General features: G+C 43.3%; 1 protein-coding gene across 1 annotated transcript; it reads left to right on the forward strand.

The window, feature by feature from the left end:
* The first annotated feature begins 208 nt into the window (after nucleotides 1-208).
* Nucleotides 209-18,303, forward strand: mgme1 (mitochondrial genome maintenance exonuclease 1). The gene is made up of 5 exons (XM_073051549.1): nucleotides 209-347; nucleotides 9,962-10,562; nucleotides 11,413-11,626; nucleotides 14,097-14,229; nucleotides 17,296-18,303. The coding sequence occupies exons 2-5, from the start codon at nucleotides 10,004-10,006 to the stop codon at nucleotides 17,440-17,442; spliced, it is 1,053 nt and encodes a 350-aa protein (XP_072907650.1). The 5' UTR covers nucleotides 209-347; nucleotides 9,962-10,003; the 3' UTR covers nucleotides 17,443-18,303.
* The last annotated feature ends 8,160 nt before the right edge of the window (nucleotides 18,304-26,463 follow it).

The raw sequence follows: 26,463 nt of genomic DNA on the forward strand, positions 1-26,463 counted from the left end.
CGGCGGTAGGGTGAAAAAAAGTACAATGGAAATCCGCCCGCCCTTTGCGTCCGCGGTAAGGCTCCACCTCCAGGAGTTTAATTACGTAAGCAGCGGCTTCCGCGCCATGCTTTATGGTAAGTGTAGTCCTGAGGAAGGGTCTTGTCCCGAAACATCGACTATTTACTGATGCGACCTGACCTGCTGAGTTATTCCAGTATTTTTAAGTGTTGCTCTGGATTCCCAGCATCTGCAGAATCTCTTGTGGATAGGGTCATTGCCGCCGCTTTGCCCTAACGGACTACAATTCCCAGCGGCCATCGGGCAACGCGGCCGTCGAGCGGGCAACGGACGGGCTGTGATGGAGAGTGAGTACCTCAGGCAGTGGATTACCATGGGATTCTGCCGATGCTGGGAATCTTGAACAAGACATAAGATGCCCGAGTAACTCAGCGGATCAGCACCTGTTGCCTGGCCTGCTGTGTTGCTCAGGCAGTGGTTTTCCGCCCGTCCCTTCTGTCGGTTGGGGTGGGGGGTGGGGAGCTGCAGCTTGCCGTAGTGTTCGTAGGCTGCGAGTTCGTCCCGTGGCGCGGCTGCAAATTATTCAGTTCGTTCCAACTAGGGGGTTTGTAGATCCTGGATGATCTACTCCAGCCTCAACTCTCAGGTGCTACCAAAAGCTGCACCTTCCCTGTAACTAACACTACTTTCTGCGTTATTCTCGTTTTTCTACCTCAGTGCACTTGAGTGTGGCATACACAAAATAAGTTTTTCACGGTATGTCAATAATAAACCAATTCCCGTGCAAATAATTCTTATAAACCCAATTCTGGTAACTAGCAGGGGATCGACTAGACGTTCTCCATCTTTGTGAATTTGATTCTTTCCCAATAAAATTCTGCAGCCGTGCTCAGGTAAATGCCGACTTGTATTTTGAGAATGCTGTGAATTCTAGACTGAAGAATGTACTCAAAGGCTTCTTTCTATGAGTGCTGAGAGTACAGAAGGGGCATTTGGCATGGTATTGAGAGCCTCAAGTTCATATGTGAGAAGCTGTATGTATGTAAATGGCAGAAGCGAGCACTACTGAGCCACCCACCCACCCACTTGGGCAGCTGCTTTATCATCTCCAAAAGGATTTGTAGCTCCCATGTTGGCTGATCACTCATCTCAGAAACTGTAGTGGAAGCAAGAGAAGATCTTCAGATGCTGGAAATCCAAGCAACACACACAAATGCAAAACTCAGTAGGCCAGGCAGCTTTTATGGAAAAGAGTACAGTTGACGTTTGGGGCAGAGACTCTTCATCAGGACACCCTTGATCCCAAGGGACTGTTAAGACGGGTTCCCAACCTTTTTTTATGCCATGGACCATTATCATTAACCAAGGGGTCCGTGGTCCACAAGTTGCGAACCCCTGGTGTAAGAGAAGTCAAGAGTCATACAGTGCAGAAACAGAGCCTGCTGCTTGTGCACACTGATCTTTTTGGCCATTTATATAATTGCATTTGTCTGCATTAGGACTGTATCCTTCTTCGCCTTGTCTGTTTGAATATCTAAATGCCTCTTAAACCTACTCATTTCACCTCTTGCAGTTCATTCCAGATGTCTTGCTGGAAAAAATAAAACATCTCCTCAGCTTCCCTTTTACATATCTGTCCACTTAAACTTTGCCATCTTATTTTCGATATCCCTACCAGGAAAAAAAGATTTTGATTATTTAAGACTTAAATATTTCACTTGAGCACCCATGATGGACTATAGGGAGCTGCTAAAGTGGTTGATAGTCTACACTCAGGTAGCAGTACTTCGTTCCTCCTCCTTTCTCTACCTCAATAAGCCTGGTCAACAGAACCCCCAACCCCGAATGCCAGCGGCAGCAAAGCAGACTACGCCAGGCCTGTGGTTTTATCATGCTCGCTCTGGTAAGGGCACTAGGAAGTGCCAACCACCTTGCAGCTTTGACAGTGCCAGCACATCGGGACATCAGAGGTCTGTGAACACTGTGGGTTCCAGATGCCAGTGTTGTCTACTGTTCATCAGAGACACCCTTTCAGGGTTTCGATTCCTGTGTGACACGGGTGCTCAAGTGAGTATTCTGCCAGCGTCGCCTATTGATGAGAAGGTAAAGAGTGGTGAAGCCTCACTAGAGGCCGCCAATGGCAACAGCACCCAGACTTACAGGACAAGACAGGTGACACACTACTTCAGTGGGTGATGTTATACTTGGGATTTTGTCCTGGCTAATGTGGTTAGACCTCTGCTCGGTGCAGATTTCCTGTGTGCCCAAGGACTTTTAGTTGATCTTTAGAACTCCTGGCTTGTGGATCTCATGGGCTTTGTTTCATTAGTTTGCTCCCCCAGTAAGTTCCTCACAACGACTCTATCAAGCACATGCACCACCGCGTGTGAGCTTACTCGACTGCTGGGCGAATTCCCAAACCTCACCAAGCCCGCATTCGCCACCACAGTTGCAAAACATGGGGTCGAGCACCATGTTCCCACATCTAGCTGCCAGTCCATGCCCGCGCACATAGACTGGACCCAGAAAAGCTGGCAACCACAAAGGCTGAGTTGGCCAGTGTGGAAAGGTTCAGAATTGTACACCGGTTGAATAGCCCCAGGGCTTCACCCCTCCATATGGTCTCTAAGTGTGACGGTGGTTGCCACACAAGTGGTGATTATCGATCAGTTAAGGAGGCCATGACCCCCCCCACCCCCCCCCCCATCATTACCCAGCCCCACACATCCAAGACTTTTCGGTACGTTTAGCCAGAATGTTAATTTTTTTCCAAAGTCGAGCTAGTTGGGGGCTTATCAAGTGACTGTGTGCTCGGAGGATATTGCCAAAATGGCTGTGATAACCCCATTTGACCTATTTGAGTTTCTGTTTGGACTGAAAAATGCAGCAGATTTTCCAACAGGTGATGGATTCTATTAAAAGACTTTAGATTTTCTTTTTATTTACCTGGATAACATACTTGGCGCCAATGCATCCAAATCCAAGCATGTATCTCTTCTCTACATACTGTCCGAGTGCTTAAGCTAATATGGGTTGATTATTAACTCGGCTAAATGCCAGTTTGGGTTGTCATCCATTGACTTTTTCAACCATTGCATTTCTGCAGAAGCTGCAAACTCCTCCCATCAAAGGCAGCTGCTATTACAGATTTCCCACCACCCGGTACTACAACAAAACTTCAGCAAGTATTAGGTATGGTGAATTCCTATCACCTCTTCTTTCCACAAGCAACTGAACTTATGCTCACCCTGTATAGTGTACTTAAAGGCAATACCTCTAATCAAGAGCTTGACTAGTCAGCGGACATGACCAGGGCATTTGATGATACCAGACGAGCTCTTTCCAACAAGACCCTACTGGTGCACCCGTTCCCCAATGCACCCATAGCCATTACAACTGATGCCTCAAACTGTGCTGTGGGTGCTGTGCATGAACAGTTGGCTAGAGCCATGTGGCAGCCATTTGCCGTCTTCGGTTGGCAGCTACATCACCCCCAAATGAAAGTACAGCACATTTGACCACGAGCTTCTTGGTTTCTACCTGGCTGTCTGCCATTTCATCCGTTCATTGACCACAAACTTCTTGTGCACGCAGTGGCTAAGATAGCAGACCCTTGGTCTGCACGACAGCAACACCACCCGGCCTACGTATTGGAGTTCACAACCGATATACAACATATCAAGGGGAAAAATAATGCTGTGGCTGATTGCCTCTCACAGCCAGCAGTTGAGGCCGTACTCCTAGGGGTAGATTATGGCAGCCTACCAAGTTACTGACCCAGAGGACCAGGCTTACCGAGCAGCAGTCATGGGCCTGCAGTTGGCTGACATTAAGTTTGGGGAAGCAGGGGTTCTCCTGTGCGGTGTCTCAACCAGTCGTCCTCACATGTAACTGGACTGTTTTCAACTCCATACGTGGCCTTTTGCATCCAGGCTGGAAGGCCTCAGAGAAACTGGTTGCATTAAAGTTTGTTTGACACGGCCTCAAAAAAGGACGTGCGTATTTGGACTGCAGCTTGTGTGGAGTGCCAGTGGGTAAAACTTAACTGCCATGTTCAGGCACCATCGGCACCTTTTGAGGTCCCTGAGAGATGGTTTGACCATGTCAATGTGGACCTTGTAGGTCCTCTTCCCCTCACTCCTGCGGTTTCATGCAGCTCCTTACCATGGTGGACTGTGCCACCAGGTGGCCAGAGGTCATCCTTCTAGCATCGACGATGGCCACAGATGTGGCTCAGGCTTTCATCAGCACTTGGGCTGCTCAGTTTGGCACCCCTCTGATGTTTCCTCTGAACGCGGTCCCCAATTCATTTCAGACTTCTGGGCTGCAGTGGCCCAGAATCTCAGCATTAGGCTGCATCACACCACGGTGTATCACACACAGTCTATGGCCTATGCAAGCGGTTTCATTGCTCCTTAAAGGCTGCTCTGAGGCCTTCCCTGACCGATGAGTGTTGGCATGATCATCTCCCATGGGTTCCGTTGAGGGTCAGAACTCCAAAAGATGACCTGCTGTTGTCCATGGCTGAGTTGGTATATGGGCAGCTGCTACGAATGCAAGGTGATTTCACTTCTGACGCCACGACCACTTGGTCAGCCTCTCAACAATGTTCCACCCTCCTCAGTAAGTTCAATTCCTTTTTACCTATTCCTACCTCCCATCATGGCATACAGCACTCTTAGGTTCCTGTTAACATTCTGCTACATCAGGCTAGAAGGGTCTCAGCTCAAAACATCGACTGTACTCTTTCCCATAGATGCTGCCTGGCCTGCTGAATTCCTCCAGCATTTTGTGTGTGTTGGTTACATTCTATAGGCAGTCCCCGGGTTACAAATGAGCTCCGTTCCTGAGTCCGTCTTTAAGTCGGATTTGTACGTAAGTCGGAACAGGTAGATCTGTTATTATTTAGTGTCAGTTAGTCAAACATTTGTCTTAGTATATAGTATATATTTTACCTTTTAATGCATATAAAACACTTAAGAAACATATGTATTTCAGTAATTAAACCACTGCGTTGCTTAATAATAATTGTAGCTTTCATCGGGGCAGGGCCTTTCACATGCTCCATTATTCTCATTTTATCCTTTACCTGTATCCTTTAAAATTGTTCCGATCATTGACTGGCTGTAGCCTAACGCTTTTCCAATGACTGATGGCATTTCACCTCTTTCCGATCGCTTTATTATTTCCACTTCATTTTCAATCGCGATCGTTTTCCGTCAACGGAACAGAAAACTGCAGGATCAGCAGCAGGCATGGGTCCTCTGCTCCCCCGGGTCCTAGTCCTAGACCCGCACTGAGTCAGGTTAAATGGGACAAGTGGAGGCGGTGCTGACTGGAAAAGGTGGGGGGGTCAGGGTGAATCTTGCTAAGAAATATTTAAGCCAAATACAAAGTTACACACTCAACACAGTGTCAACAGCAAAGACATAAAATGGCGGACGGCGTCGTGATCCGACTTAAAATGGCGGATGGCGTTCTCCTCCCTCTATTCTTAAGTACAAGTTGTTCAAAGTTGGACATTTGTAACTCGGGGACTGCCTGTACCTCGTTTGTTTTTGTCCGCCATAATGCACACCAACATCCCCTTAGGCCCCCTTACGATGGCCCGTTCCGCATTTTGGAATGGGGAGAAAAGACTTTTATCATGGATGGGGGGATAAACGAGAATGTATTTTGATAGATTGCTTTAAACTGGCCCACCAAGATTTGGAGTATTCCACTACCATGCCCCTGGTGTCACAACATGGCCATAAGCGTGTTGACGCACCTGTGAACAAGTCAGAGACATCTGCTGTTCCTCCACTCATAGAGCACAGGACCCGAGCTGGGTGGTTCATCCAAGATCTGGACAAGCACATAATGCCAGTTTTAGTGAATTCTAGTGGGGTCCATGAGGGTAACGTAATTGGGGAGAAATGTGGATAATTCACAACCACCAATATTGAGTTGGGTTTCATTTTAAGAGACTGGTCTGACATGATATTGTTACATAAGGATTTTTAACGTGCTTTTGTGTGTGGGTTTAGGAGTTCAATAACGTGTTATGGGTTTCAGTAAATATAAAATGCTTAACTTTCTTTTATTTGTAAATATCTACAATAAGACATGAGAGCAGAATTAGGCCATTTAGACCATTAAGTCTGCTCTGCCATTTCATCAGAGCTGATTTATTATCCCTGGGCTCCTGCCTTCTCCCCATAACCTTTGACACCCTTACTAATCAAGAACCTATCAACCTAAGCTTTAAATATATCCAATGACTTGGCTTCTACAGGAACCTGTAGCAATGTACCACAAATCTACCACCCAGTACAATACAAACTTCAAAGTGAAGTGCTTTGAGTTGTCCTGAGGTTATGATACATAAATTAATTCTACTCCCTTTTTGTCCCTCTTTTTACATACTAATAATGTAAGCCTGTTGGGCATTATCAGCATGTTCTCCTCTTGGCAATATTTGCATGCTGAGGCAGCTATAATCACTCATTTTGAAATTCCCTGTGATTCTTCAATTCTTTGACATTCTTGCAATATTATCAGATATCGTGTATGGTGATTATTAAAGTAAATGAAATCTGTGTAATGAACACATGCTGAAGGCAAACATCCATTTTCAGTGGTTTTGAAAAATAACAATTACTGAATGGGATGATAAAAGCTGAATTTTCTATTTTAACCTGTAAACAGATCCAGTGTATACAGATAGCAAGGGGGTGACTTATGTCACTGAAGTCATTTACAATCACGGGGCTACTGAAGATGGAAAAGTCTTCAAACTGGAAAATTCTAGGCCCACACTGGTGCTATCCCTTTATTGACCATGTTAAGGCCCAGAACCACCTGGAACAAAGCATTATTGTGCTAAGCCCCTAAGTCTACTAATGTTGGGTTACCAATACAAGAGGTTACTGAAGTATGTCTATGCTTTCACATCGATACACATTAGATTAGTGTAGTGAAGTGGACATCGGTCAGAGATCAGTCAGAATCTTATTGAATGACAGAACAGATACTACCCTAGTTCTACTGTGACAGTTGTTTGATCCTACTGTGACAGTTCGAAGATTTGGTTTCAGGTTTTTATTTAAATAGTCAAGAAATAAATGCATTGGTACCAGCAAGAAGTGATCAGGCTGTAAAACAATTGCAACTACAATCTGGTTAGTAAACATCCTTCACATTTTGTGATTAGCCTTTTGTTGCCTTCCATTCCGTGGGAAGTCTTCTTGAAAGATGACTACCATCAGGCAATAAGTTCCAGCAATGCCCATATCATGAGAATGATTTCTTTGTAAACTTGTCTTTGGAGATTCACATTTTTTTAAACCTTGTTCACAGCATAACTTGTGGGTCACTTTAAGTAATGGCAATGGGAACAAAGCTAGTAAGAAGACGGTAGCAGTAACTCCAATTTTATATTAGTGTTCAGCAAAATATCCAGAAGGAAAGGAAGTTCATTGGTGTGTTGCTTTTCTTGCTTAAATCCTTAGTTGAGATTTGCTTAGTCCTTCTATTTAGCTTCCTGTGGGATGCCTCAGCTGGCTTTTACTTGAGCTACTAAATGCTTGGGATAGCTCTTATTATCTTAATTTTATTTCTTTCCAGTTTCTGTCTTCAGTTCTTTCTACAAATTAATGCCCCCCTACCCCTCCCATCTAAGTACCTACCCGAATTTCTCTTAAGTGGTGCAATCAATCCCCACCCACCACTTCTGGCAACTCATTCCACACTCACAACACTATATGATTGAAGAAGATCCCCCTCATGTTCCCCTTAAATATTTCTCTTTCCACCCTTAACCCATGACCTCTAGTTCTAGTCTCACCCAACCTCAGTGGAAAAAGCCTGCTTACATTTACCCTCTCTATACCTCTCATAATTTTATATATCTCTATCAAATGTCCCCTCATTCTCATACACTCCGGGGGGAAAAAGTCCTAACCTAATCAACCTTTCCCTATATCTCAGGTCTTTCCTATAGGTAGGTGACGTGTTTTATACGACTTCAGCATAACATCCCATCTCCTATACTGAATGCTTTGATTTATAGCCAGAAGTTTTCTTTATGACCCTAACTAGTTTACAAACCTTATGTAAATCAACTTTAATTTTCTATCTTCAAGGAATTACATGTAATTCTACAAGAGTGAGGGCAAAGAACTCGAAGATTTTTAGTTAATCATTGAAGCAATCCATTACTTCCCTGAAACACTTCTGTTTTCTTTATTAACTTATTCAGCATAAAATTAATTCACAGTTTGCTAAAACACTACAGCTATGATATTTTTCCTTCCTGTAACATTTTTTTGCTAGTTAATGTAATGTTGGCAGAAACGTGAAAGTGCAACAGTTGGCAGTCAAGAAAATCATCCCATATGTTATGGTGTACAGATATCTCCTACTGCTTGCTGTTAGCAACTCCACTAGTTAGCACAATCTAGAGCCTGGCTGTGAAAAGAGGAAGGTTAGGCATGTGGCTAGCAACTCCATCCTGTAAAACTCCAGAGCTACAGAAACGCCAACAGAAGGTTCAAAGACCTCATCCCTGGGAGAGAAATATCTTCACCTAGAAGACGTATAAAGTTGTGTCGTGAAAGCGAACCCACGGCCCAGGACAGTGGACTCAGGCAAGCTGCAGTCGGGGGCCTATGCCCCAGTAGGGGTGATGGGCTTAAGAAGATGAAGGACTTCTTAAGGACAGCAAAATAACGAGTCTTACTGTACTACTGATTTTATAAGGCCGCACACAAAGATTTGGCAATCCTTCTGCTATGGATACACCAACCCATCACCGTTTTCAGTCATGTAAATTTTCATTCTTGTTTCAGGTACCGTACTTGAGGTACAGTGGAAAAACTGTTGGGCATGCCTTCCATACAGATCAGTTCATTACAGTAGTGCTTTGAGCACTGCAGCTCAGCTAAGAAGGTGGTTGGCTGCAGTCTACCATCACTGCAGGACTAATACATATACAGGACAAAGAACAGGGCAGGAAAAATTATTGCACTCACTACCCACCCTGCAAACTGCCTTTTTCCAAAAGCTCCCTTCTGAAAAGCACTCTAGGGCTATTAAAACAAATAACTTTCTTCCCCCAGGTAGTTAATTTGATTTAGCCTTTCTAGTTAGCCACCCCCACAGCTCTCTATTTATTAGCTTAGTCACTGCACTGCACTGTAAACACTTTAAACCACTTTTTATAAAGCTGTTTTCTTTATAAATACATGCTCATATGTATGCACATTTATTCTGTATCTGTACTTAACCTCTAACTTATTTTTATATAATTCTTTATAAATGGTGAATGGTTTTTTTTAATTGCATGCCTTACCAACACATCACAGCAAATTTCTAATACGTGTATAGTTGAACCTTGATCCTTGAGGTAGTACCAGGGGCAACAAAATGCAGAATAAGGTGTAGCAATTTTTCGAGTCATCTAGTTTGGATTTAAAAGAGTAGCATGGTTGTTACAGAAGGAGACCTGCGGAGAGTGACTTGCAGTGAGTTACCATGCTCCAGCATCATCTTACATCCCAAAGCAGGGACTGTCAACAGGTGGCATCTATATCACAGAAAGAATTGCAGTCGATTGAGAAATGTTTCATTGGTTGTAGAGTGTTCTGGAGCATCCTGAGAAAAATTGGGAAAACCTTTCATGTTATTTAAGTAACACACACAAAATGCTGCAGGAACTCAACAGGTCAGGCAGCATCTATGGAAAAGAATAAAGAGTCAATGTTCTGGACCAAGACCCTTCATCGGGTCTCATGAAGAGTCTCAGCCTGAACCATCAACTCTTTATTCCTTTCCATAGATGCTGCCTTATCTACTGAGCATCTGCAGAATCTTTTGTGTTTACATTATTTAAGTATAATATACTCTAAATGAACCTTCCCTTTCTGAAGTCCTGTTGCAGATGTCAGAATGAAAATGTTAACCTTGTATTGTGTTGCAGAATGAAGAGGATCTGACTGATTCCTCCCAACCACACTGGAGAATGAATTACTTTGGGGTGCTGAGTCTTGCTACCTGCAGAATGGCCAGGAGTTCTCTGAAACAGTACAATGGTGCACTCCTGAAGGAGTTGGTATCCTTGCAACACAGTTACTGTACTTCCCTGTGCCTCCATGACCAGAAAAAGGACCAAAGCAAATATGAGAAGGTAGACCATGAGAAATATGCCTCCTTGGTCCGCTCTGTTGTGTCAACAAAAGTCAGTCCGCAGGCTCCTGAGACGCTGCTGGGAGAGGATGACCTTTTGTATGGACCTGTCATCAAATCAAAGCTGGCTGGGGAAGAGCTGGCACCTGTGGGCCTCCTGAATCTGCCTCCGTTGTTGAACGGTGAGCGGCACTGTCCTCAGCGTGAGCCAGGAGCTGTTGTCCAGCCACCGCTGAGGATTCCTCTGCAGAGGAACAGTGCCAAGACCAGGCTGCCCAGCGTGACACAGATCCTGCAGCTAACCATGAGCTTGGAGCAAGCCTTTTATCTGGAAAGATGGAGACGGAGGATGATGAAAGAGTTGGGCCCAGATGGCTTTAAAGCATACACTAGAAGTAAGTGTATTCTGAGATCCTGACATTTCAGTGCCAACGAGAATTCCTGATGAATGTTCGTTTGCTTCTACCCGGACAGCTAACCAGATAACACACACAAAATGTTAGAGGAACTCAGCAGATCTGGCAGCGTTTATGGAGAAGAATAAATAGTTAAAACTTTGTGCCAAGACCCTTCATCAGTACTGGAAAGGAAAGAGCAAAGAAGTCAAAATAAGAAGGCGGGGGAGAATAAAGAGTACAAGCTAGCAGGTGAAAGGTGAAGCCAGGTGAGGGGGGAAGGTGGGTAGCGGAGGGGGATGAAGTAAGAAGCTGGGAAGTGATGGATGGAAGAGATCTAGTATCACACTCTCTAGTTTGGACTTCTATGTACTGAGTAAGGAAGCTTTCCTGAACACATCTGACAAACTCTTTACCATCCAGCCCTTTTATAGTATTAGAGTCCCAGTCAATATGTGGAAGGTTAAAATCACGTAGTATCACAACCTTATGTTTCTTGCAATAGTCTGACCTCTCTGCAAATTTGGTCCTCTAACTGCCTTAGACTGTTGGGTGGTCTATAATTTAATCCCTTGACACGGTCGTGCCTTTCTTATTGCTCAGTTCTACCCATGAAGCCTCTGTAGATGAGCTGTACAGTCTGTCCTGACTGAGCACTGCTGTGACATTTTCATGACTGGTAATTCCATCCCTGCCGCTCTATCACGTCTAAGTGTTTGGAGATGTTTTAGGAATTTAAGAGCACTGTAAATGCTAGTTTTTTTGTTTTTAAGTATGCTATCCATTGTCATGCTTGTTCTTGTTGCTTTGGATGCTGAAGGCAAAATACTTTCTTTCCATATTTCCCTAGACATTCTCAATCGAGGGCAGCTTTTCCATTCTGCTTTAGAGGACGCTCTTCACTCATCCAAAATTCCGCAGACCAGCAATGAGGATGTAGCAGGGTACTTGCAAAGTGTAAAGAGTGTCCTGGAAGACGTTAAAGGAACCAGAGTATTGGAGAGTGCAGTGAATCACCTGCCTTTACAGTATACAGGCCTGGTGGACTGTGTGGCTGAGTATCGGTAAGATCTGGCTCTGTGTTCCACTGACAGGTTTTATGATTAGCAGAATCTTGCCTGACTATAGGACACATTAGTAGTGAAAGAATGCTTGTTGGAGGGACTCGAGAGAAGATTGATGGACTGGTGTGATACAAAAGCTCACGTTAGAGCCCTCACTTTAACGTTTTACATAAATGATTTTAGTAAAGGTTGCTAATTTTGGTGGAGACACCAGACTGGGTAGGAACTGAGTTGTGAATAGAACACAAGGAGGTTAATCCCCATTTATTTATTTATCTCTTTGTTTATTTATTTAGAGATGCAGCACAGAACTTGTCCTTCCAGCCTAATGAGCCACATGGCTCAGCAAGCCCAGTTTTAACACCTAGCCTAATCATGGGGCAATTTTCCAAGAACAATTAACCTACTAACTAGTAAATTTTTGGACTGTGGGAGGAGAGCCACGTGATCACAGTACAACCTCCTTACAGGCAGTGCCGGAATTGAACTCTGAACACTGACACCCCGATCTGTCGTAGTATTGCACTGACTGCTATGCTGGGATGGAACCCACGTGTAGTTTAAGTGAAAGGACAATGATCTAGCACTGGAGTTAAGTAATGGAAAATGTAAAATGTCCCAATTAGCCAGGGAAAAGAAAAATACATTATAAAATTAATGAGTGATTGCAGAGTTGAGATGCGAAAGATCTGGTCTCCAGTGCAAGATTCACTGAAGACTAGAATTCAGGTATAGAAGACATTTAGCAAGTGTTATAAGACCATAAGACATAGGAGCAGAATTAGGCCATTTGGCCCATTGTGTCTGCCCTGCCATTCCATCATGGCTGATTTATTATTATCCTTCTCAATGCCATTCTCCTGCCTTTTCCCTGTACCCTTTAATGCCCTTACTAATCAGGAACCTATCCACCTCCGCTTTAACTATATCCCATGGCTTAGCATCCACAGCCATCTGTGCAATGAATTCCACAGATTTACCACCCTCAAGCTGAAGAAATTCCTCCACATCTCTGTACTAAAGGGACATACTTCTATTCTGAGGCAGTGCCTTTTGGCATTAGGCTCTCCCTCTACCCTCAGGAGTTGTGGAATAGCAGTAGCAGCTAAGCTAATTCATCTGGCCCTCTTGGTTGAGGTCAACCATGGATGTTGCATTCTAGCTGTCGAAATCAATACACAAGCTAGTTAATTCGGAAGACAACAGACAGGTCTTCGGACAGAGGTATTGGCATGTGATGTTCCTGTACTAATCAAACAGGTGCTTTTGTTTTAAGAACACAGGCTACTGGTAGACAACAGGATGTCACTTGAGAGATTCTCCTTGGAAACTAACAAGGCAAATCTCTTGTATTGACACTTGAGAAATACTTGGTCAAACAATGTGAAATCCATCGATACTTTAAGGCCTTCAGAACTAGCCACTGGACATGACCATTGCAATTGTCATGTTTCTGTGCCATTGTAACTACATGGGGATACAACTACATTGTAACAAAGTGTTCATGGTCATTGACTCTCATTGAATTTGTTCATTTCTGATGTGGAAAATTCAGTTTACAAACAGTTCCTAGGAATGGAACCCTTGTGGAGCCCAGGACTGCTTGTGTAGACTGTATCGGTCTCCTTATTTAACGAAGAATGATAATGTTTTGAAAACCATTAAAAGAAACTGTCAGCTATGCTTGGAGCAAGGATGACAATGGGGCAGTAGGATTAAATGTTTTTACTGTGTTATGTTAGCCATGGTACACACTGGGTAACTTGCAGTGTGGGAGTGACAAACTGGGACCGCTACAACAAAAACATGCACACTCAAAAGCCTGCACCAAAAGAGAGAGCCCTCCGCATGTAGAGGGCCCACCGCGAGCTTGCCACATTCTCGCAATCGATCCGATATGGTTCTGAAAGTTTACTAGACTAATATCCAGAATGGATAGGTTGTCTTTAGAGGCTGTGTAATACCTCTTTTTATTTCATCTCCTGTAAAGTAGGATTCTACAAATCAAAGTGCAAACCCTCAACCACAGCTACTACAGGCCAGGCATGTACATCCAGTCCAACCCCCACCCCCAACTCCTCACATTCATTTTTCAATTTCTGGCTGCTAATTGGGATCCAGCTTCTTGCCTTACAATCCCAGGAAGTCCAGCAACCCAGCTGATGCCATACCTATCATCAGCTTACTTAGCACGGCCGGACACAACGTTGCACTTTTTGTCACTCAGGCACTGTGTTTCCTCTGTCAATCCAGGAAGTTGCCTTTTAAGCTTGAAACTTAGTGGAATCTGGCCAGCAGACGCCGATGAATTCCTCTTGTATAAGCTGTGCAGGAAGCAACGAGTCGGTCCACTTGCCTTTGCCCTTTCAGCAATAAGTTGTCCCCCAGTAAGATCGTTTTACAGACTTAAGGTCACTTTCGTAAGGGTAAGACTAGTGCCAGTATATCTGATGCTGTGTATTCTGTGCAGGGGCAAGCTGTGCGTTATCGATTGGAAAACCTCGGAGAAACCAAAGCCTTATTTTCGAAACACCTTCGACAACCCACTGCAGGTGGCAGCATATGCTGGGGCCCTCAACCACGACAACAACTATGACTTCCAGGTCAGCTCACCTCATTCTTTTCATTGGACATTAGCTGGTGAGAGTGGTGAAGGTCTATATTCTCATCCGAAGATTGCCAGTTTTAGTCCTGCCTCAGAAAATCATGAGTAAAATTTAGGTTGGCGCTCTGTGCTGCACTGCCGAGTCTGCCCTCTCCCAGAACAAGACCCCCATTTGACTTGGTGGGAGAAGTAAACAGTCCCTTGGTGCCATGGGGCTCTTGCCCTGGGGAATTATTATTGCTCCTGCTGTAAAACAGCTGTTAGTTTATGTTAGATTGATCTATGCTTATGGGCTATTTACTATTTTAAAATAGTAACTACACCTCACTCATGTACATTGTTCCACTCCCATCAGGAAAAAGGCTACACAGCGTCCACGCCAGAACCACTAGACTCCAAAACAGTTACTTCCCCAAAGCTGTCAGGATGATCAGCACCTCCACCCATTAACCCACCACTAAATATGCATCACGGAGCCTCACTTCACGTGCATATAATCATTCCCTGTAGAGAACAGTTACTTGTACACTGTGTTTTATAGGATTACTTTTATATTTATATTTATTGTGGTTTTGTTTGTTTTATTTTTTATTGTGCTCTTTATGCATATTGTTTTAATTCTGCAATAGATCCGGAGTAACAATCTCTTTTACACTTGTGTACTGATGAATGACAATGAGCAACTTTGAATCGTGATCAGAGACAATTACTTTGCGGTAATGGTTGTGAAGGGCTCTACAGAATTCCACGCTCCTTCTGTTTATGAAAGATGTTGTGTACGTTCTGTGGCTTTAAAGTGGAACAGGAAAACTGAACACCCTTTGCCATCTGGAGCTTCGCCAAAGTTAATGGCTTTTGTCAGAGTATTGCCCAGGCTTTGGGCACCTGGAGTTTTTTTCCATTGAAACCTAGAGGTCAATGGTTGGAGGTCTTTGATTCTAAGCTCTCCTGTTAGGCCAGAGAGGTCTTTGCCCAGAGTGATAACTATGGTAGCAATGTTCAGTAACTTTCAGTAGTCCTCCAAAGATGGCAGATCTCTGTACACTGAATATAGTTGGAATCCCTAAGTGATGAACTTGCATTAGTTGAGGTTATTCGCTGAGATCTCCAGCACTACACCAACTTGATAAGACAGTCAGGGTGTGAGGGAAGACTCGGAAACCCATGGCTAATTATCTGACTCAGTAATTGAAGGGTATGTGTCAACCAGCACACAAGGGTGAAACCACACATTCTTCGAAGAAGCAGATGGAGAGAAATTGTTTTCATTAGCAGTGGGCTTAAGACCTAGTGAATACAGAATAAAGGGCAAAGGCAACACAGGAATATTTTTTCTGGCTAGTGGCTAAGGTAGCAGTGGAGGCCAGTGGTTGCGTTCAAACAGGCAGCAGGTTATCTGAAGGAAAAGTATGTCTGGGGCTGTGGAGAGAGGGGTGGGGGTGTAGGGCAGGACTTAGAGGTGGTATGCATGTAGCTGGCTGAGTCTGAGGGGCTAACTGGTTTAACATTTTGAGAAGACTAGAATATAAAAGCAAGGATGCACTGGTGTGCTTCATAAGACATTGGTCAGACTGCAGACTGTACTTAGAGTATTAGAAACATAGGAAACCTACAGCACAATACAGGCCCTTTGGCCCACAAAATTGTGCCGAACACGTCCCTACCTTACAAAATTACTAGGCTTACCTATAGCCCTGTATTTTACTAAGCTCCATGTACCTATCTAAAAGCCTCTTAAAAGACCCTATCATATCCACCTCCACCACCGTTGCCGTCAGCCTATTCCATGCACTCACCACTCGCTGAGTAAAAAACTTAACCCCGACATCACCTCTGTACCTACTCCCCAGCACCTTAAACCTGTGTCCTCTTGTGGCAACTATTTCAGCTCTGGGAAAAAGCCTCTGACTATCTACACAAACAATGCCTCTCATCATCTTGTACACCACTATCAGATCACCTCTCATCCTCCTTCGCTCCAAGGAGAAAAGGCTAAGTTCACTGAACCTATTCTTATAAGGCATGCTCCCCAATCCAGACAACATCCTTGTAAATCTCCTCTGCACCCTTTCTATGGTTCTACATTCTTCCTGTAGTGAGGTGACCAGAACTGAGCCCAGTAGTCCAAATGGGGTCTGACCAGGGTCCTATATAGCTGCAACATTAACTCTCGGCTTCTAAATTCAATTCCATGATTGATGAAAGCCAATGCACCATACGCCTTCTTAACCACAGAGTCAGCCTGAGCGGCTGCTTTGAGCATCCTATGGAATCGGACCCCAAGATCCCTCTGATCCTCCACACTGCCAAGAGTCTTACCATTAATACTATATTCTGCCATCATACTTGACCTACCAAAATGAACCACCTCACACTTATATTCTGAGCAGTTTTGGGCCCCTTAGCTGGCATTGGAGAAGGTCAAGAGGAGATTCATGAAAATGATCCCAGGAGTAAAAAGGTTAGCGTATGAAGAGTGTTTGATAACTCTGGCTTGTTCTTGCTGGAGTTTAGAAGAATGGAGGGGGTGAATCTCATTGAAGTCTATCGAATATTGAAAGGCCTTGATAGAGTGTACATGGAGATGATGTTTCCTATAGTGAGCGAGCCTAGAACCAGAGGTTCCAGCCTCAGAATAGAAGGATGTCCCTCTAGAATGGAGATGAGAAATTTCTTTAGCCAGAGGATGGTGAACTGTGGAATGCATTGCGATGGACAGCTGTGGAAGCCAAGTAATTTGGTATATTTAAAGTTAACATTTTTCAGTCAGAGCATCAACAGTTACATGAAAAAGGCAGGAGAATGGGGCTGAGAGGGACAATAGATCAGCCATGATGGAATGGTGGAGCAGACGCAATGGGCCAAATGGCCTAATTTTGCTCCTATGTCTTATGGTATACAGTACCATTTGATTCACAAGGTGCTGCCCCAGCAGAGTTCAGCACAGTACTGTACTGATTGTCTGGAACTGGGCAGCCTCCAGCTCTTGGTTCAATGTTTAAATTTATTTTTGAATTCCTTTACTTGTGCTGCTGCTATAATGTGTTTCCCTTAACTGCGGCAGGTTGAGCAGGGACTAATCGTGGTGGCTTACAAGGACGGCAGGCCAGCACACGCACACTTCATGGAGCCAGAGCTGCTTCTCACTTGCTGGCAGAGGTGGCTGCTTCGGCTGCAGAAGTACCAGGAGAAGATCGGCACTCCCACATGAGAGAGACAAGTGACTGGGGAAAACAACACCATGGCTCGGTCCCCAAATTGACTCCAAGTCAGATCATTAAATATAATCGAGAATGAGTTCAAGTTCAAGATTTTTCTTAGAGGTCAAGGGACATGGAGAGATAGCAGGAACAGGGCATTTGGATGAATAGCCACCATTATATCAAACGGTAGAGCAGGCTTGAAGAGCTGAATGGCCTACTCCTGTTGCTGTTTCCTGATGTCCATAACTATTACATAAGCTCTAGGGGATTTTGAACCAGCCTGAGAATGTGAGGAGACAAATATCAAACCATGTCTTTCTATCTGTTAACAGAACTATTATGACTAGCAATCTTCGCTATGTACCGTTTGTATTACTGCATCCTCAACCAGCTGTCACCATGAACTGTAAGGTTTGGTGACATCATCGGCGGATGTAGACTGAAGCCCAAGACTCAGTTGTGGAGTAGTTACAGCATCCCACCAAGTACACTGCAGACTAAATAGTAATAAATAGATGCATTTCTGACTGGCAAAGCAGAAGAACACATACTTCAATGTCTCTGCTTTTATTAGGTGCAAGGTTTGTCCCTGTAAGTGAAGTGTAAAGAAACTGTTTTGTGCTGTGTGCCCTGAAGCAATCCAAACACCTTCAGCAGAAAGACAGGAAAAGGGCCACTCAGCCTATTGAGACCATACCAGCTCTATGTGAGACCAATCCATCCAGTCCCATTCCCCCAACCTGTCCCCTTAGCCCTGGAGATGGTTTCCTGTCAGATGTATCTTGCTCTATAATTGAAGCGGCCACTACTACATCTGTGTACTGTATTCACATCCTGATGGCTCACTATATAAAGTTGTCATCTCCTATCACTTGATTCATTTGTCTTTCATTTTCAATCTGTACTCAGTGGCCACTTTATTAGGCACCTCCTGTACCTAATGAAGTGGTCACTAAGTGTATATTCATGGTCTACTGCTGTTAGAGTCCATCCGCTTTGACATTCGACGTGTTCTACATTCCATGACGCTCTTCTGTACACCTCTGTCGTAATGTGTGGTTATTTGAGTTACTGTCACCTTCCTGTCAGCTTCAGCTAGTCTGGTCATTCTCCTCTGACCTCTTTCATTAACAAGGCATTTTTCACCCACAGAACTGCCGCTCACTGGATTTTTTTTTTGTTTACCGCATCATTTTCTTTTTTTTTATTAGTTTTTCAAAACATTTTACAAAATTAAAAACCCCAAATCCCAATGAGGAGCATTAATACAGAGCAAGGTTAAGCATACAATAACAATATGCTACACAGGAAGAGAATTTAACAAAAAAGCACCTAAATTAAAGACAAGTGAGCTTAGTGTCCTCCCCAAACCCCACAACACAAGAAAAAAAAACAATTCCAGACCAACCACCACACAATATAGAGAGTATAAGTCCGGACAGTCAAACTCCCAGACTGTAAATACACTTAGCAACAGAGGATAATAATGCCTACTACCAGAAAAAAAAGGGAGCTGAAAGCAAGGGACTGAAAAGAAAAAAAAACCCTAGTCAAGAGGAAGGTTATGAAAGTACTTGATAAAAGGCCCCCAGATCTTATGGAACTTTAAATCCGAATTGAGAACTGAATAATGAATTTTTTCGAGGTCCAAGCAGGCCATAATGTCATTAAACCATTGCGCATGAGTGGGCGGGGCAACATCTCTCCATCTAAGGAGGATCAAGCGTCTCGCCAGGAGAGAGGCAAAGGATAGTATTCGGCATTTGGTCGGACCCAGACATAAATCTGTCTCGCCCCAAAAACCGAACAGAGCAATTAAGGGGTTGGGTTCTAGGTGCTGATTCAGAATACCCGATAGTGTAGTGAAGACATCTTTCCAGAATTTCTCCAAGCTAGGACAGAGCCAGTACATATGGATGAGAGAGGCCACGCCCCTCTTGCATTTATCACAGAGCGGACTAATGCCAGGGTAGAATCGAGATAGTTTAGATTTAGACATATGGGCTCTATGAACAATCTTAAACTGTAAGAGACAATGGCGAGCACAAAGAGAGGTTGAGTTAACCGATTTGAGAACTGAGTCCCAGCTCTCCTCGGATAAGGAAATATTTAAATCCTGCTCCCAGGCCATTTTAATTTTATCCACAGGGGCCCGTCGTAAGGCTGCTAGTTTATCTTGGATAATTGAAATTAAACCTTTACCTAGTGGATTAATGGAGAGAAATAGGTCCATAGCATTTTTCGCAGGCATTTCAGGAAAGTGTCGGATTTGGAGATAACTGAAAAAGTGAGCGTTAGGCAGGTTGAACTTAACAGAGAGCTGTTGAAAAGAAGCGAAGCGGTTATCAATGAAGAGATCTTCAAAATGTCTAATGCCCTTCCTGTACCAAACATGGAATGCTGAATCGAACGTGGTAGGTAAAAAAAGGTGATTATGTGCGACAGGGCTAGAAATGGAAAACCCCTGGAAACCATAGCATTTCCTGAACTGAGCCCATATACGCAAAGTGTGTCTAACCAGAGGATTAGCTATTGATCTGGGCAGACTGCTAGGGAGTGCAGAGCCAAGAAGTGCAGATATAGATAATTCTTTAGTGGAGCTCAACTCCATTGCCACCCAGTTAGGGCACTCAGGTTGACCATGGAAGAAAGACCAGAAGGCAGCACAACGTATATTAGCTGCCCAGTAATATAAGCGAAAGTTAGGTAAAGCCATGCCACCCTCTTTTTTAGATTTTTGGAGGTGGATTTTATTAATTCTAGAGCGCTTATTCTGCCACAGATATGACAAAATAATAGAGTCTAAGGAATCAAAAAAAGATTTAGGAATAAAAATTGGGATAGATTGAAATAAGTATAAGAATTTGGGGAGAACATACATTTTGACAACATTGATACGACCTACCAAGGACATAGATAGAGGTGACCATTGTACCAGACTCTTGTTTTGTAGCATATGAAAGGTTGACAAAGTTTTCACGAAAGAGATCTTTAAACTTCCTTGTGACTGTAATTCCAAGATAAGTAAATTGATTATGGACTACTTTAAAAGGGAGATCTCAAAATATTAGTTCTTGTGCTTCTTTATTAATTGGGAAAAGTTCACTCTTATGTAAGTTGAATTTATAGCCAGAGATCTGGCTAAACTGGTCAAGAAGTGAAAACATTAGAGGTAAGGATGTAGACGGATATGAGAGAAAGAGTAGTAAGTCATCAGCATAGAGAGAGACTTTATGTTCAACACCCCCTCTCCAAATCCCGGTCAGTTCAGGACATTTTCGAAATGCTATCGCCAGAGGTTCTATAGCCAAATCAAAGAGAAAGGGACTTAAGGGGCATCCCTGACGGGTGCCACGTTTGAAATTGAATACTTGGGATTTCTGAAAGTTAGTTAGAACAGAAGCAGTAGGACACAGGTACAGCAATTGGATCCAAGAGATGAAACTTTGGCCGAGGTCAAATTTTTCTAAGACTGCAAAAAGGTAGTTCCACTCTATACGATCAAATGCTTTCTCCGCATCAAGGGAGATAACACATTCTGGAGTCCCAGTTGGAACTGAGTATAAAATATTAAATAGACGCCAAATGTTAAAAAAAGGGAGACGGTTTTTAATAAAGCCTGTTTGGTCATCAGAGATAATGGAGGGAATAACGGTTTCTAATCTATGAGCCAACACTTTAGCTAAGATCTTTACATCAACATTGAGCAGAGAGATCGGCCTGTACGAGGAACACTCTGTTGGGTCTTTGCCCTTTTTTAAAAGAAGAATAATAGATGCCTCATTGAAAGAGGGTGGCAATTTGCCGTAGTTAAATGAATCAGATAATACTGAAAGTAACTGAGGAGAAAGAAGTGAGGAGAATGATTTATAAAATTCCACAGGGAACCCATCAGGTCCAGGAGATTTCCCTGAGGACAGTGCAGAAATTGCAAAAGATATTTCTTCTAGTGATATAGGCACATTAAGTTTGGCTTTGAAATCAGATGAAAGTGAGGGGATATTCAGATTCTGTAAAAATTGATCCACAGAGATATTGTCATTCAGGGATTCAGAGGAATAAAGCCGAGAATAAAAATTTTTAAATGCGTCATTAATGTCTAAATGATCTGATGTAAAGTCTCCGTTCTCCTTCCGGATCTTTGTAATATGTTGTTTGGCTTTAGAACGCCTCAGCTGATTGGCTAGGAATTTACCAGACTTATCCCCATGAATGTAAAAGCGGCTCTTGCTTTCGAGAAGTTGGCATTCGACAGGTTGAGTGGACAGAAGGTTAAATTTAGTTTGGAGTTCAACGCGCTTCTTGTATAATTCAGGGTTCTTAGTTTGGGCATATAATTGATCCACATCTTTAATCTGGTTAATGAGGTCTGCTCGATCTGCACGGGATCTTCTATTGAGATTTGCTGTGTAAGAGATTATTTGACCCCTCAAATATGCTTTCATGGCATCCCAGACAATCTGGGATGGCACTTCAGGTGATGTATTAGTGTTAAAATAGAAGATTATCTGGTCTTTAATACATTTTACGAAATCATCATCCGATAATAAAGTTGAATCGAACCGCCAGTGTTTGTTCCTCTGAGGGAGACCGGGAAAGTTCAGAGGGAGGGTAATTGGGGCATGGTCAGAAATCAGTATACTCTGATAGTCACAAGTGTGGGCAAATGGGATAAGTTGGTTATCGAGTAGGAAATAGTCAATTCTAGTGAAGGTATGGTGAACATGTGAGAAAAAGGAATAATCTCTCTCCGTAGGATGGAGGAAACGCCATATATCAGAGATACCAAAATTAGAGAGAAACGACTGAATAGCTAAGGCAGATTTGGTAGGTGATCTGGTAACAGAGGACGATCGGTCCAGTTTAGGATCCAACCAACAGTTAAAGTCACCACCCAATATAAGAGAGTATGAGTTTAAGTCTGGTAGTGAGGAAAAAAACCGTTAAAAAAGTTAACATCATCAAAGTTGGGGGCATACAGGTTTGCTAGTGCAACTTTAGTGTTATATAGTTTACCAGAAACAATAATAAAACGGCCATTTGTGTCCGATATTTTATTATGGAGTTCAAAAGGAATATTTGAGTTAATAAGAATGGAGACTCCCCTAGCTTTAGCGGCAAAGGATGAATGAAAATGCTGACCCGCCCACTTGGACAGAAGCTGGGAGTTATCGAAACAACGAATATGAGTTTCTTGGAGGAAAGCAATGTCAGCTTTGAGTTGTTTAATATGTGAGAATACCTTCCTCCTTTTAACAGGGTGGTTCAGTCCCTTTACATTCCAGCTCACAAATTTAAGTGCACTAGCCATTATCAATTACTAATGCATAAAAGGCAGTAGGCATATAAAAAATCAAGCGGTACAATAGCAGTCTGGGAGCAGAGATGTAAACATAGATTCGTAAGGTCAAAATATAAACATGTCCTAAACAATAAAGAAATGTTGGAACTGGAAAATCCACCCCACCCACACAACCCAAAACTAGACGGCTACCAAAACAAATAGCTAGCTCTACCAGAAAAATTAACCCAAATACAACTTCCAGATCTGTGTCATTGACAGCAGTTCCGTATAAATGCTATAACAAACAGTAACTAGTTTATGCACTAGAAAACATAACTACAGATTAGAACACCTTCTGCCGAGATATACAACTTAATACAGAGCGAATCGGAAGAAAACCAAAACTAACCTACCCGCGAAATATTATAGAAGAATAAAGTAAGAGAAAGGGAAAAAAAAAGGTAAGAAGGAAAAAGAAAAAAAAGAGGAAGGGGAAAATTATAAATTCAAGACGAGTATTTATCAACCGTTTACCGAGAAGGGAGAAAAAAACATTCAGAGAATGGAAAAAAAAAGGGGATGAAGAAAAGAAAAAGATAAAATAAATAAGTATTTAAAACAGAGGAAAAATAAATCAGCAGTTGAACTGTGAACCGACAAACAGGGAGGCCTTCACTAAAGACTTCAAACCTCCAAAACAAGTTAGATTTAGTTGTAGAACTCTGTAGGTAAAGTTATACAGAGGTAAAAATAGATTACACACACACCAAATCCCGGGAGAGATTGTCAACAGCCTTTAGAGTTTCAGTGAATAATGTCTGAGTGATTCAAGTGAATTCCGAGTCCAGAGAAAGTAATTTTACTATGAGGAGTACTTATCCACCATTTTAGGATTCCGAAGATGACTGGATAGCCGGAAGACTTGCCACAAACGCTTCAGCTTCCCTCGCTGATTTGAACCACTTGAATTCCCCGGTATTAAACTTGATTCTTAGGTCAGCAAGATTACGAAAGGAAGGTTTGAAACCACGATCAAAAAGCACTTTCATTACGCCTTTATACTCAGCGCGCATCTTTAAGGTCTGGGGTGCAAAATCTTCCACAAAGCGAATGGTTGTATCCTGGAAAGAAAAAGAGCCTCTGCGACGTGCCTCCACAATCAGACTGTGTTTTACCTGGTATTGATGGAAACACAAGATTACTGGTCGTGGACGGGATCCCAGAATTCCGGGGGAGACATAGACTCTGTGTGCCCGTTCCAGCTCGGGCGGGTTTGGAAGCAGATCCTTCCCGAATATCTCACAGAGAAACTCGGCGAAAAACTTCACGGTTGACCCCTTCTCAGTTGCCTCTGGTAATCCCAGAATTCTGATGTTGCAGCGTCTGCTGCGATTTTCGAGATCCACCATTTTGGAAAGAAGTTTATTAGATTTTTCCTCTAAGCTGGAACAGAGAGTCTCCAAGTATCGAACCCGACTTTCTAAAGCTTCAGAAGTCGAATCGATGCGAGATAAGTGTTCAGCATGTTTGTCCACTTTATCGTTGATCCGATCCAGTTTCTCTTCTAACCGTTTGAAAGCGGTTTTAATTTGCTTTAAGATTTCGTCTCGGAGATTTTCAAGCGCCTCCATCGTCACGTCCGACGAGGTCGTAGTTTCTTTTCTCCCGGATTTAGAATTCTTGCTAGACATTGTAGGTTAGATATATTCACAGGCAAGTAAGAGATACCGAAATAATTCCTAACTAAGCTTTATAAAATGGAGACATTTAGTGCAAAGGTAGCAACAGTAACGGAACAAAAGTTCGGAGCAGCTAAGCGATCGCCATCTTACCGGAAGTCTACCGCATCATTTTCTGTAAACTCGAAAGACTACTCTGCATCAAAATCGCAGAGGATCGGCAGTTCCTGAGGTACTCAAACTACCCCATCTGGCACCATGGTCAAAGTCACTTAGATCACGCTTCTTGCCCATTCTGATGATTAGCCTGAACAACTGAAGCTCTTGACCATATCTGCATGCTTTTATCAATTGAGTTGCTGTTGCGTGATTGGCTGATTAGGTATTTGCATCAATGAGCGGGTGTACAGGTGTACCTAATAAAACAGGCTCTGGTGTATGTCCAGGTCTGCGGATGACATGGAACTGGGTGGCGGTGTGAGCTAGAGGAGGATGCAGCAAGACTTTGTGACGTGGCAAGCTAAGTGAATGGGCAGGGATTTGGCAGACAGGATACAATGTGAAGAAATGAGAAAATCTGCAATTATTGGTGGAAACCACAATGAAGATGGGTAAATTGTAAATGGTGAGAGGCTGAAAGATGTTGATGCACAGAGACCTGTACACAAGTTGTGTAAGACATTGGTGAAGCCTGATTTGGAGTATAGTGCTGTTGTGTTCATCTACCTACAGGAAAGATATTAATAAGATTGCAGAGAAAATTTTCAAGGACTTGAGGACCCGAGTTATAGGGAAGGTTTGATTAGGTTAGGAATTTATTTCCTGGAGTGTAGAAGAATGAGGGGTGATTTGGTCGGGAGGTATAGATAGAGTAGGCCTTTTCCACCGAGATTGATGAGACTAGAATTAAAGGCCATGGGTTAAACATAGAACATAGAATAGAACAGCACATTACAGGCCCTTCGGCCCACAGTGTTGTACCGACCCTCAAACCCTGCCTCCCATATGACCCCCCCACCTTAAATTCCTCCATATACCTGTCTAGTTGTCTCTTAAGCTTCACTAGTGTATCTGCCTCCACCACTGACTCAGACAGTGCATTCTACGCACCAACCACTCTCTGAGTGAAAAACCTTCCTCTAGTATCGCTCTTGAACTTTCCTCCCCTTACCTTAAAGCCATGTCCTCTTGTACTGAGCAGTGGTGCCCTGGGGAAGAGGCGCTGGCTGTCCACTCTGTCTATTCCTCTTAATATCTTATACACCTCTATCATGTCTCCTCTCATCCTCCTTCTCTCCAAAGAGTAAAGCCCTAGCTCCCTTAATCTCTGATCATAATCCATACTCTCTAAACCAGGCAGCATCCTGGTAAATCTCCTCTGTACCCTTTCCAATGCTTCCACATCCTTCCTATACTGAGGCGACCAGAACTGGACACAGTACTCCAAATGTGGCCTAACTAGAGTTTTACAGAGCTGCATCATTACATCGCGTCTCTTAAACTCTATCCCTCGACTTATGAAAGCTAACACCCCATAAGCTTTCTTAACTACCCTATCTACCTTTGAGGCAACTTTCAGGGATCTGTGGACATGTACCCCCAGATCCCTCTGCTCCTCCACACTACCAAGTATCCTGCCATTTACTTTGTACTCTGCCTTGGAGTTTGTCCTTCCAAAGTGTACCACCTCACACTTCTCCGGGTTAAACTCCATCTGCCACTTCTCAGCCCACTTCTGCATCCTATCAATGTCTCTCTGCAATCTTCGACAATCCTCTACACTATCTACAACACCACCAACCTTTGTGTCATCTGCAAACTTGCCAACCCACCCTTCTACCCCCACATCCATGTCGTTAATAAAAATCACAAAAAGTAGAGGTCCCAGAGCAAATCCTTGTGGGACACCACTAGTCACAACCCTCCAATCTGTATGTACTCCCTCCACCACGACCCTCTGCCTTCTGCAGGCAAGCCAATTCTGAATCCACCTGGCCAAACTTCCCTGGATTCCATGCCTTCTGACTTTCTGAATAAGCCTACCGGGTGGAACCTTGTCAAATGCC

This window comes from Hemitrygon akajei, chromosome 7, assembly GCF_048418815.1.
Source record: "Hemitrygon akajei chromosome 7, sHemAka1.3, whole genome shotgun sequence".
Taxonomy (NCBI): domain Eukaryota; kingdom Metazoa; phylum Chordata; class Chondrichthyes; order Myliobatiformes; family Dasyatidae; genus Hemitrygon; species Hemitrygon akajei.

What these genes read in the sequence shown, in the direction of transcription:
- mgme1 (XM_073051549.1), top strand. Translation starts at nt 10,004, where the DNA reads ATGAATTACTTTGGGGTGCTGAGTCTTGCTACCTGCAGAATGGCCAGG. An exon ending in GACTGTGTGGCTGAGTATCG is followed by an intron (nt 11,627 to 14,096) that starts GTAAGATCTGGC and finishes TATTCTGTGCAG; the next exon opens with GGGCAAGCTGTGCGTTATCG. An exon ending in ACAACAACTATGACTTCCAG is followed by an intron (nt 14,230 to 17,295) that starts GTCAGCTCACCT and finishes TAACTGCGGCAG; the next exon opens with GTTGAGCAGGGACTAATCGT.